At 35.4% G+C, this 13620-nt stretch overlaps 1 protein-coding gene across 1 annotated transcript in view; it reads left to right on the top strand.

Annotated features, from left to right (window-relative positions):
• Window positions 1-12383: 12383 nt before the first annotated feature.
• Window positions 12384-13620, top strand: part of musk (muscle, skeletal, receptor tyrosine kinase) — a 65631-nt gene continuing 64394 nt past the window's right edge. Inside the window, exon 1 of the mRNA XM_052117734.1 lies at window positions 12384-12569. Within this exon, the coding sequence (XP_051973694.1) occupies window positions 12497-12569 (73 nt within the window). The 5' untranslated portion in view covers window positions 12384-12496. The remainder of the gene's footprint in view (window positions 12570-13620) is intronic.

Below are 13620 nucleotides of genomic sequence, written 5' to 3'. Positions count from 1 at the left end.
ACTTAAGAACACTTTTTATTCCAGGGGTTACGCAGAAAGCGGCATTCTGAAATATCATATAAAAAAGAATGCCGATTTCCTTATACCATTTAAGAGAAAGCGGTTTAACACATCTAGGTTTCTCCTCGAGAATGGGGCTTAAAGTGGCCATGTAGACATGTAAGTAACATTCTAACAGGTTTTTGAGGAGTGCGCATGTGCGTGGAACAGACCGGAGAACAAACGGCATAGGATGGAGCCCAACAACAAACATAGCGGAAAGAATTTGACATTTCTGTGACTACAGTGGGAAAAGAACATACACTATAGACAGGGTTGGGGAGTAACGGAATACATATAACGGGATTACGTATTTAAAATACAAAATATATGTAACTGATTTCCACTACAGTTACAAATAAATCATTGGTAATTACAATAAAGTTACATTAAAAAAGTATTTACTTTAAGAGATTACATTGTAAGACCTAATAAGACCTTTGATATTAGGGCAAAAATCATATTTTTGATAATAATGTTTGTATTTTATAATGCTTTACTGTAAAAATATCCAAAAATCCTTAAAACAAGATCAACTTGATTTATCTTGTTTTAGAAACAACACTGCATAAGATATTTAGGTTTTTCAGAGAATGTATTTTTAACATGTGTATGTGTATAGTCACTTGTTTTGTAGTCAAAACAAGTGACTATAACCAGTGCTAAGAAGTAATCCAAAGTATTTAGAATACATTACTGACCTTCAGTAATCTAACAGAATATGTTACAAATAAAATTTTACAGCATATATTCTGTAATCTGTAGTGGAATACATTTCAAAAGTAACCCTGCCAACCCTGCCTATAGACTATACCCATTTACACACACAAATGTAAAATATCGATGGTTCCTCACATTCAGGTATATTCTTACATGTTTCTTAAGAAAAAAGAAACACATTAAAAGCAGAGCACATAAAAACAATAGAATAAATACACAAATTGTGGAAAACGTGCTTAATTATTTAAGGTATCTATCATGTATTCAAATAAACAGTCAGAAATTCTAAATACAAAAGTAATTAAATGTAAAACAAAACTACTTAAATTATTGGCATGTTCTTTACTCTATTAGATATGTGCTAGGTTTTTATAGCAAACAGAACTTTCTGCATCACATCTTTCAAAGTGTGACAAACTTTCATTCCAGACAAACATCGATGCATGCTATTCACTGGACCTTAAATTGAGTCTAGAATTCCCTGTTCCCTATTTGTGTAAGTTGCAATTTTACCTCCCCAACAAGTCATTTAACAGAATTTATTTTTAAGGACAAGACACCAGCTGTTAGATACATAATGCACAGACACACTCCTAAAAGCTGCAATATTCATTAAGTATGTCATAACACAAATGCACTTTGACCCCCAACCTTTGTCCAGCTTTTTCAAGACCTAGACCCTACTATTTCAAACATGTTGTTGATGTGCCAGTGCATTCAGTGTTTGCAGTATACCATATTTTGAAATCTGAAATGCACACTTCCATCATTTTTTCTATACCCATGCTCAATGCATTGCATTAAAAGGTTATTCCATTCCATTTCAATTTGATTATCTTTATCATCATGAATGTACATGTTGCAGCTGTTGAAAAATGCCAAGTCGAAGTAAAAGTCAAAAATTGCTGTTCATGACATAACCCAAATGTTGCACAACCAAGTTGTACTTCATGTTAGTCCACATTGTAGATTGGCACACCTTTTGAAATCTCTGGAGTTGCTAAACTGGATTGAGCCATTACTGAAGTTCCAGGCTCATGGTGTTGAGGCAGTTCACTAACTTCACAAGAGATGGCAGCATAATTTAAATAACAAGACATCCCATGAACACTCTATAAGGCTCTCACTCTATATACAGTAAAGTGTCTGTATTCCTGAATTCAGCTTATCAATAATTTACAACCTGGATGGATGGATGGATAGATAGATAGATAGATAGATAGACAGACAGACAGACAGACAGACAGACATAGGACTTTCTTATTCTAAAATTTTAAAAATAGCAACAATAAGGCAAGGCAAGGCAAGGCAAGTTTATTTATATAGCACATTTCATACACAATGGTAATTCAAAGTGCTTTACATAGAAGAGATTAAAATACGAATACAAAAATAAGAATAGTTGAAACAGTTTAGAATAAAATAAAATAGAATACAGTACAAACAGTCGGACACACAGTGGCACAGTGCTCATTCAGTAAATGCACAGCTAAACAGATGTGTTTTGAGTCTGGATTTGAATGTGACTAATGTAGGAGCACATCTGATCTCTTCTGGAAGCTGGTTCCAGCTGCGGCTGGCATAATAGCTAAAAGCAGACTCTCCTTGCTTAGAGTGAACCCTTGGTATTTCTAGCTGATGTGATCCTAATGATCTGAGTGATCTGATGGGTTTATATTCAGTGAGCATATCTGCAATATATTGATAAGTAGGAGTATCCAAATTTATTGTGGTAGTGTTTTCACAATAAACACATTACACACATAATCATACAGCTCTATTGAATCAAGTTAAAACTGGTTGTGCTGATCATACAGATTTACTTCTTTACTGTAAACTGGGTCATTTTTTTGTCAGCTGACTGCTTTGTAGTCTGGGACACACTTTGTTTAACTTATATTGTATTGGAGAATATTTGTTAGAGTATCATTGCCTGTAATTTCTCAATGTCTGCCAATACTCTGGTGACACTGTTGTCATTTCTATTACCAAGGTGTTTGTTTGGATGGAACATTGCAATCTCAGCTGTCTTCATTATTGAACAGCCTCCTGTGACAGCATGGGCATTAACATCAACTTAATATCATGAACATTCTCATGAACAGACTAGGACTCATGGACATTCAGATGGACAATTTCTACAGTACATTTTACATAGGGGCTGAATTCACAATAAACCAAACTAATATAGACACTACCAATCAAAATGTTTTATAGACATCATGAATGTATGAATGTCTTATATATATTATTAGTTGGAGTGGACAGTTAAGACAAAGCAGCCAAAAGGTGTCGAGAATAAATAACATCTTAAATACTGTTTAACCCATAAATGCATGGGAATTTCACCACTTTTGAATATAAACTCAGCAAAAAGAGAAACATCCCTTATTTAGGACACTGTATTTTTAAAGTTCATTTTGTAAAAATCCAAATAACTTTACAGATCTTTATTGTAAAGGGTTTACACATTGTTTTCCATGCTTGTTCAATGAACCATAAACAATTAATGAACATGCACCTGTGGAACGGTCCTTTCAACTGACTATTTCTAAAAACACCAAAAGAAAGATGTCCAGGGTCCCTGCTCATCTGTGTGAACTTTGCCTTATGCATGCTGCATGGAGGCATGTGGACTGCAGATGTGGCCCAGACATTAAATTGCAATGTCTGTACTGTGAGACGCCTAAGACAGCGATAAAGGGAGCAGTGGAAGACCGCGTGTAACCACACCTGCACAGGATCGATACATCCGAATATCACACCTACTGGGACAAGTACAGGATGGCAACAACAACTGTGCTCAGACTGTCCGCAATAGGCTGAGAGAGGCTGGAATGAGGGCTTGTAGGTCTGTTGTAAGGCAGGTCCTTACCAGACATCACTGGGGGCACAAACCCACCTTCACTGGACCAGACAGGACTGGCAAAAAGTGCTCTTCACTGACGAGTCACGGTTTTGTCTCACCAGGGGTGATGCTCGGACTCGCATTTATCGTCGAAGGAATGAGTGTAACACTGTACTGTGTAGCGGGATTTGGAGGTGGAGGGTCTGTCATGGTCTGGTGTGATGTGTCACAGCATCATTGGACTGAGCTTGTCATTGCAGGCAATCCCTCCAATGTCCCTCCAGCATGAAAATGCCACCAGCCATACTGCTCGTTCTGTGCATGATTTCATGCAAGACAGGGATGTCAGTGTTCTGCCATGGCCAGTGAAGAGCCCGGATCTCAATCCCATTGAGCACGTCTGGGACCTGTTGGATCGGAGGGTGAGCGCTAGGGCCATTCCACCCAGAAATGTCTGGGAACTTGCAAGTGCCTAGTTGGAAGAGTGGGGTAACATCTCACAGCAAGAACTCGCAAATCTGGTGCAGTCCATGAGGAGGAGATGCACTGCGGTACTTAATGCAGCTGGTGGCCACACCAGATACTGACTGTTACTTTTGATTTTGACGCCCCCTTTGTTCAGGGAAACATTATTCCATTTCTGTTAGGCACATGTCTGTGAAACTTTTCAGTTTATGTCTTAGTTGTTGAATCTTTTTATGTTCATACAAATATTTACACAAGTTGAGTTTGCTGAAAATAAAAGCAGTTGAAAGTGAGAGGACATTTCTTTTTTTGCTGAGTTTATCTACAAAATGCCTAAATACTGTAACATTTTCCAAATATTTTCAAGACAATTAGAAAGTAGAACAGAATTCATTATTCCACTACAGTTACAAATAAATCATTGGTAATTAGAATAAAGTTACATTAAAAAAGTATTTACTTTAAGACATTACCTTGTAAGGCCTAATAAAACCTTTGATATTAGGGCAAAAATCATATTTTTGATAATAATGTTTGCATTTTATAATGCTTTCCTGTAAAAATATCTAGCGAGTCGTGGTTTTGTCTCACCAGAGGTGATGGTCGGAATCGCGTTTATCGTCGAAGGAATGAGTGTTACACCGAGGCCTGCACTCTGGAGCGGGATCGATTTGGAGGTGGAGGGTCCGTCATGGTCTGGAGCGGTGTGTCACAGCATCATTGGACTGAGCTTGTTGTCATTGCAGGCAATCTCAATGCTGTGCATTACAGGGAAGACAACTTCCTCCCTCATGTGGTACCCTTCCTGCAGGCTCATCCTGACATGACCCTCCAGCATGATAATGCCACCAGCCATACTGCTCGTTCTGTGCGTGATTTCCTGCAAGACAGGAATGTCAGTGTTCTACCATGGCCAGTGAAGAGCCCGGATCTCAATCCCATTGAGCACGTCTGGGTCCTGTTGGATCGGAGGGTGAGGGCTAGGGCCATTCCACCTAGAAATGTCTGGGAAATTGCAAGTGCCTTGGTGGAAGAGTGGGGTAACATCTCACAGCAAGAACTGGCAAAAAACTGGAGTTTATCTATGAAATGTATATCTATCAAAAATGTATCTACAAAATGCAGATACAAAATGTATCTACTATCGGATCACAGAAACCACATATGAATGTGGTCAAAAACGCATGTGTCCACATCGCATTTGAGGTGTAAATGCTAATCCGTCCTGTATGCATCCCAGCAGCAGTGAAGCACCTGACCTTTCAATCAACTCAAGTGCTGAACAAGAGTTTAAACTTTGTCACTTATGAGCGGTTTTAAAAGGAAATAACCGTCCAATCTGAAAATTTAAACAAGGAGATACATAAACAATCACAAGAGCTCCACGGATCTTCTTTATTGTGTCTGATCTCAACACAGATAAGAAGCACGAACATCTGAAGCTCCTTTAATACAAGTAATCCACTAAAATAACAGATAATTCTGCTTAACATGTTGTGTTTGTACTAAGATTAAATTTCAAACGTATCTGTGAGAAACAGTACAGTGTTTTTTTTTTTTATAATTTGTGCTATTTTTGAAATAGACCCAAATGACAAAAGTCATATCATACTATTAATGCGTTGTACTTGCTAGAGTTTACTTCCGTGTTGTTTATTCGTCAAATTGCAATGTCAAATGTAAATTAAGTCAATAACTGAATCAACAGGGCCACCTTGAGTAATAAATAGCATGTATGTTATGTATGTGTACACGCATACGGGATACAGATAATTCTGTCACGGTCCGGTCACCTTGTCAGGTTGAGGTTCTACCTGACGGGATCGTGGCAGTATTGGCCGGCCTTTGTGTTTTGTGTTCCCCTTTGTGTGAGCCACCATGCGCTCTCTGGTGATGTCATGTCTTGTCAACCGGTCAGGTTGGGTTTTTTCTGACAAGGACCATGACATCATCATCCCCTGTCTGTCTTGCATTTCGTGTTTTGTTTGGACCTTCATGATCATGACACCTTGCCAGGTTGTGTGTTCACCTGTGGAGAACTGTGGCATTCTCATCCCTTGTCTGCTTTGTCAAAGCGTGTTTACTTTTTGCCCTTATGTGTTTCAGGTGCCACTAGCAGGCTGAATCAGCGTTTCCATGGGGACTCTGATTGTTTCCATGGGGACTCTGATTGTTTCCATGGGATCGATGATCATTACATCCTTTAGCTGTGAGCGACACCTGCCCTGTGTTTGTTTCTCTTATTGAAACCCCAGCGTGTGTCATGTCTGATGTCGGATCATTGTGATGTAACTACAACTGTTATTGTGGTGTAACTGTCATGTTCGCTGTTTGTTTATTAACACTTCTCTTTTGTGTAGTTGGAATGAGCTTGTGTATCAGCTGGTTGCCTGTCTATTGAGGTGTGTTTACCTGACTGTTTGCATTCTTTCTCACCTGCTGGAAACCAGTACTGTGGAGGAGGATTCCTCGGATGTCTGCCCATGTCTTGGGAGACGTTTCTGGGCTTTGTTTGCTTTGAGTTTTGGGAAAATAAATATTTTGACTTGTTAATTAATTCCTATTGAACTTTCCCTCTGCTTTTGGTCCTCTCTTCCCCGGACCCTGACAAATTCACCATTGTCACACAGAAAATCAATGTGATATAGTAGTCATTTGTATGAATATAGTACTAATTTATCTTGTAATAAACAAAGAAATGGGTATCTTGTGATAGGATACTTATATAGATATGAAATAATCATAAAAAATATAATTTATGGAAGTGCAAAAAAATAATTAAAATCCAGCACATACATACCTATGGTCTCTAATGATCTTACACACTCTTGGGACATGTGTGTGTGTGTGTGTACAGGTTTAACCTCCATTGTGGGGACCAAATGTCCCCACAAGGCTAGTAAAACCTGAGATCACCTACATTGTGGGGAACAGCCAGCGGTCCCCATGAGGGAAGTGGCTTTTTTTATGTAAAAATGCAAAGAGTTTTCTGTGAGATATTCATGATATACAGTATTTACTTGCAAGATGTGAAGTTAAAACATCAACATGTTTAAAAGGCTGTCAACAATAACTATACTTTAGAAGTGATCATTAGCTGTTTTTTATCCTGAATATTGTTCTTAAAGCACACTCAGAATAGTAAAAAACATCATCCTTAGCATAAACCCACTAAATCGGCAGATACTCTGAGGTGATTATTGCTTTTGGAAAAGGTCATGAGCCATTAGTGTATTACTCCATGCTAATTCAGAGTCTGGGGGATGGAGCTATAACTTCTAACAAAAGATTATGGGAGAAAGATTTAAACTTGGTTTTGGAAGTGGAAGTGTGGGCTAGGATTCTGAAATAATGTCAAGTCTGCATCTAGAGACACACCCACCTGCTGGAGAGGCCAATCAGTAGAGAGACACAACCTATATTTTTTGGTGATGTGTCAAGATCCAAGAATTTTGGTGGGTAGTTTTATGTGTGATGTATTATGCAATCAAACTGTATTTTAAGTGATGGGCGCTCATCAATATAGAGAATAAACTCATAAAAAGCTGGGTCCTAATCTGAGTCATGATCGCCAGACAAATAGTTTTAAGGGGATGGAAGTCGGATGGAGTGCCCCCATTTCAGGAGTGATGCTCGGAGATGGGGAGTGTGGCGGCTTTTGAAGACGAGTCATATAAACGAATGGGGAATTTGGATTGATTGTGGGGAAATGGGGCAAATATCTGGAGTTTTTAGAGGTCTCTCGGAGAGGGGCTGTGGAGAGAGAGGTGTAGTTGTAAATGTGTGTGATAATTATATATTATGTCGTATTTTGTGTGTGTTTGTGTGTGTGTGTGTGTGTGTGTGTCTATAATCATGTGTGACCACTGGGATGTTGTTGAGGGTCAGGATGGGGATGGGGATTGGGAGGGGGAGGAGTAATATTGGAGGTTAAATATAGATTTTTTTTATATATGTTTTTCTTTTCTTTGTTTAATATATGAATCAATAAAAAAAAATGTAAGCACAAAAAATATATATAATACTTGATATCAGTAACTGCATTTTCTCTGTACAATTTCACAATTATCTGACTTTCACAATTATGTGCACTTTACACTGTTCAAAATGCAATTATCCTAGATATATATAATAAATGTCTTCCTAGTTGTAATTCCATTTTAACATATCAGCTACTGCTTATACTTCTTACTAGTAAAATTATCATTTTGATTTCAGTAATTACATTGTTATTAGTACTGTACACATATTCATTACTGAAATCAACAATCGAAAACTAGTAAAAATTCAACTTTTTGATATCTGTAAATTAATGTTAATGTTAGATTTGGTATTTCAGATATCTGGAAACAAATTACAAAAATGCACTCAGTAACATAATCTCATAGATTACATTTTTGGGGTAATCTAATACGATTACTTTTGGATTACTTTCAACCTAATTCTATTTTATTTTATGTCACATGCCTTTGATTAGGATAATCATTTTAGCATAAAAGAGGAAGAAAATGTATTCCATTTTTTACTACTAACAAAAATAGCCTCACAAAAAGAGCTCCATATTACATTTTTAAAAAGTGCATTAAACATTAGATAAATGAAATAAACATTAAATCTATGCCAAAGTTTATCATTCAAAACAGAGAAATCAAGTTCATTTTAAGTGCATAAAACCAGTGTTGGGTGTAATGCATTACTTTTCCTTGAAAAAGTAAAGTAGGGGATTACTGTTCAGTTTTTGTAATTTAATTACAGTTATGTCTGAAGTAATTGCATTAAATTTAACGTCTAATGTTAAAATGTGTTTTCTAACACTGTCCCTTAAATTCTTTGGCCAGTTCAAGAATAATTTATTTGATTTTAAATGATTTATTTGAAAGAATTAATAGAACAATACAAGGATAGACATAAAACTGTTCTTCTGGTCGAGGTTGTTATGAGTTTTAGAAAGTAATTAGTAATACATAATGCTATTACTTTTCAGACAGAATAATTAGTACAGTAATCTTATTTCACTGTAGAAGATGTAACTAGTAGTTAGTTATTAAGTTAAGTACTTTTTTAGAGTAACGTTAATGATGATAAAATCAACATAAAATGAATATAAAATGAATGAAAATGAATGACCATAAAATCAACAGAAATGATGTTGCCTTACTACTTACTGATAGTCCATCAACTATTCCAAAGCTGAGGTGCAAGATATTATCTTTAGAACAGTAAGAATATTCTAAAAGAGCAGAGTTCCACTTAATCACACAAGGAACACTATGTCAAGTTGCAGGCAGTGGACTCCACTGTATTAGCAGCAACAGTAGAGCGATCCATATTTCTGCACATTGTGTATCCTGCGTGCACGACCTTTAGAGGTAGCATCCACTAGATCCTTTAAAGCAATTAAGTACAATGTGTGAGGTAGTAAGAAATAATAATAATAATAATAAAACATATATAGTTAATTTGATGTGGATAATACAATAGACATTACAAAAACAAACAGTAATGAACCTGAAATCAACAGCAATGATATTGCTAGTTCAAAGCTAACAGCTCAAAACTCTGACACACTTATTCTTAAACCTTACTACTTAGTAACAGTCCATCACCTTTACTTTAGCAGAGGTGCATATCTTACTTTTGTAACATAAAAGGAGCACATGCTCAAAATGTTCATCTTATAAACAATTTGCTGCCATTGCCTTGGTAATATGTAATGAAGTAATCTATAAAAAGTAACTGCAGTCTGATTACAAGAATTTTTAAATGTAATTTAATGCAATTACAAGTACTTGATATTCATAATCTGACAACATAAAACAGATTACATGTAATCAGTTACTACCCAGCACTGTCTGGAAATGTATTTCAGATATCAATAAAATAAAGAGTAATTAAAGATATCTTAAAATGCAGTCATACTAGTTACAATAACATTATAGATAACACATTTACATTGCAACTAGAGAAAACCAAATTGCAGACATCAAAAATGTGTAATAGTTGTAATTGAATTGCTGATATAAAGAATGGTCATTTGCACTAGTAAAATTGTAATTATTGATATAGAAAATTATAAGTTGTTTTTTGGAATTCTAACTAGTACGACATTTTTGTTATTTATAATTGCATTTTGAACAGGAGTGAACGACAGATCATTGCGAAATTCTACTAGTGAAAATGCAGTTACAGATTAAAAACTATGGCTTTTACTAGCTGAATTTACATTTTTGATTACAAGAATGGGTATTTCCGCAAGTAATTACAGCATTTTTTATTTCAAGAATGAATGTGTTTGCTAGTGAAAACTCAATCATAGATATATACATATAATTCAGCTTAGTCTTATAGAATGAACATTACTAGAACTACATTTTTGCAAACTGAGTTTTATGTGCTGTATTCTACGTTTTGTTGCATTTTCCTTGTAAACTGAACACTAGAAGCATTACAACAATTATGTGTTTATTCACTTTCACACAAATCACTACTACAAAGGCTGATTATGACTTGGTCGATGGCCAATTTCACTGGTTTACTATGTGACAATAAAGGACTACTACTACTACTTCATAAACGCTTTTGCTTTTTTGCTTTTTAATGTCGCATTTGCTTTTATAACACTATCGGTTAGGTTTAGGTGTTGGTTAAGGGTAAGGATGTCTGTTTTGTTTACCTCGCATTTGCTTTTAGGACACAATCAGTTCACTTTAGGATAAAAATTTATGTTAGGGAACTCATTAAAGCTTATATCTAATCTACATTTAAAAACTTGTCTGATAACAACACCATTTAATTTGCTTTTGGCACCCCGCTGGACATTTCACTCTGAAACTGCAGCCAAACGTTAATTTTGTTTAGCAAAAATGCTGCCACGGTCATGTAATTGTCATGAGACCAGGCTGCTATAATTTATACCTGCACATGATTAAATTTCGAAAGGGCTTGATATTTCCTGTCACAGCATATGGAAACTCGACTTGCAGCTATACTTCTATGCAGCACTGCACTGCTTACGCAGGCACTGTGAATACTGTAGTCTGTTAATGAGCCCTGCAAAATTCATATGCTCTGCTAACGCATGAATTGTGAAACAGACCTTAGATATTTTGCAAGAGTTAACTGTAAAAGGCAAAAGCACAGAGGATGGGGTATAAACAATCACTTTAGGAAATGTCATTCTCCAGCTTAAAATAAATCAGTTCATACAGGCCACTGAGCAACAGGTGGGTTCCTCCATACAAAGGCGACTTGAATGCAAAGGCTGTGCCTGTCAAGCCTTTGCTATGAGTAAGGGAGGGCTGCTGAGTGTTTTTGAATGCTGTCCAAGTTACAAAGAGGAACATAACTTTATCTGCCTTTCAGCAAAGAAAAAAAAAATGATATCATTTTCATAGTTGAATCAAAAGGTTTTATAGAAATCACTACACAACGTTATGAGAGTAGAACTCAAAAAGAATTTGCAAATACCACTAATGGCGAAAACCTAAAAAACTCTATGAAACTTCTAGAGTGATTTTACTTTGAAGGTATTTAAATGAACTATTTAGCAGTTTGAAACTGAATGGCACAAGTGATATTAACATATACATCTTGTTTTCCAGTAAAATATCTAAATGTCTTTAAAACCAGATCAATTTATTTAAGAAGCAAACTTGCAAAAGACTTGTTTTTAGGGAATGTCTATGGTTCCTTGATCCCACTACAGAATAAAAAAAGAAAACAAGAAAAAAGTCACAATTGTGACTTTATTTTTTCGCAGTTGCAAGTTTAGTTAAACTAGATATAAAGTTGCAACTGCATGACATAAACTTGTAAAATTATATTGAATATAATTGCAAAATATAGATAAAATTGCCAGAAATAAAGCCACAATTGCTAGATCCTTGTCATACACTTATGACAGATCATTATTTGAAATTTTAAATATCATAAATGTATCTTGTCTTCGGGATGTTTAGACATTACACTAGAAAACAAGACAACTATGGTGATTGAGAAGTGTGTAACACATTCACAGTATGCCTGCGTTCCCTTTGGAAAAAATGGCATGAATCATCATTATGTGTGTCATATCAAAGTTGATTTTTTTTGGCAGTTTACGTGTTCTGTTAAAAATGAACTACAGCTTTTGATGCCACACAACACCAAATAAGCAACTGTATGTTCCCTGATATAAAAATGGCATTGTTGGTATTTTCTAGACACTCTCTGTATCTCATCCCCCTCATATCAATGTACGTATATCCACCAGCTGGCCCTGTCTATCTTCAGCCAACCGCACGAGCACAGTGACACTAACAGAGCATAGGGCCTGTCTACTGCATACACACTGTACGATCTGTGGGGACTTGTGTTCAGAACTATGATATGAGGCTTACAAGTGGATTTTAAAGCTGATTTGAAGCACAATGATCAGTGGTGAAAATGAAGCTCCTCAAAAACATTCCAATAATCCTCTTTCTGACATATTTCAGCCTGAGTGAAGAACTACAGAGAGGTGAGTCACAGCGTCTCGTTACAGATAACTTGTGTTTGACTTTGTTGTGCAAGCACTAATCACATGTCTGACTAAAGTTAACTAAAATAAAATTCCAGTTTGATTTTGAAATTGAATTTCGCTTATATAATGTTTATTTAACAATAGACAATGTGGATACTATATGGCAACACTTTACACATGTTCCCTTTGTCAATTATAGATGTATTATAAATAAATGATTTCATACAATACATGTCAAGTAGTTACCATGTTGTAAATGTTTAATAACACTTATAAAACATTAGTACCTTATGAAAATGTACCTTTGTTTTTTGAATAAATATGAATAAGTGTATTTTCTATAAATTTAAAACATTTAAGAACTGCTCACTATTTGGCATGTATTGGATGAAAGTTGGACTTTTATGTATGTTGCTATAACTGCATATTAATGACTTATAATGCATTTGTAAATGTTATTAATTAACCCCTTTATAAACCATTAACAAAGGGAAGATTATTGTAAAGCATGACCATATATAAATATAATGATAGGATATCTCATAAAAAATCTGGGATGTTATTTTTATTTTTTTAAATTTACACCTGGAAAAGTTTTCAAAAAATGTAAAACAAAGTTATGACAAAAAAAATATTTAGGATTCCAAACATGCCAGCTCAAAGCAAAATTTTCAAAGCAAAAGGGGGCATACGTATGTACATATATATATATATATATATATATATATATATATATATATGACATTTTAATTGATAAATAATGTATGATAAATAATATACACACAGAAAATCGGACTGATTATACCATTGTCAATATTTTTCCCAGTATTTACAGTAATGGATGAAGTGTCAACATTTGTGATCAAAGGTGCACTGTAAAAAATTGCTGTCAATTTATGGTCAAATTCTTACAGCAATCTACTGTGATTCTTAAATTTGTTAAAAATGTTACATTCTGGAAGATCAAGAGCAGGCTCACTGTTAACTAACTAATTTTAGTTAATACCTGTTGTATGCAAGGCATTAGGGGAAAATTAACATTTAAAAT

This window comes from Xyrauchen texanus, chromosome 44 (genome assembly GCF_025860055.1).
Source record: "Xyrauchen texanus isolate HMW12.3.18 chromosome 44, RBS_HiC_50CHRs, whole genome shotgun sequence".
NCBI lineage: Eukaryota > Metazoa > Chordata > Actinopteri > Cypriniformes > Catostomidae > Xyrauchen > Xyrauchen texanus.
Note: the sequence above shows the minus strand (reverse complement) of the source record. Positions and strands in the feature narration are given on the sequence as shown.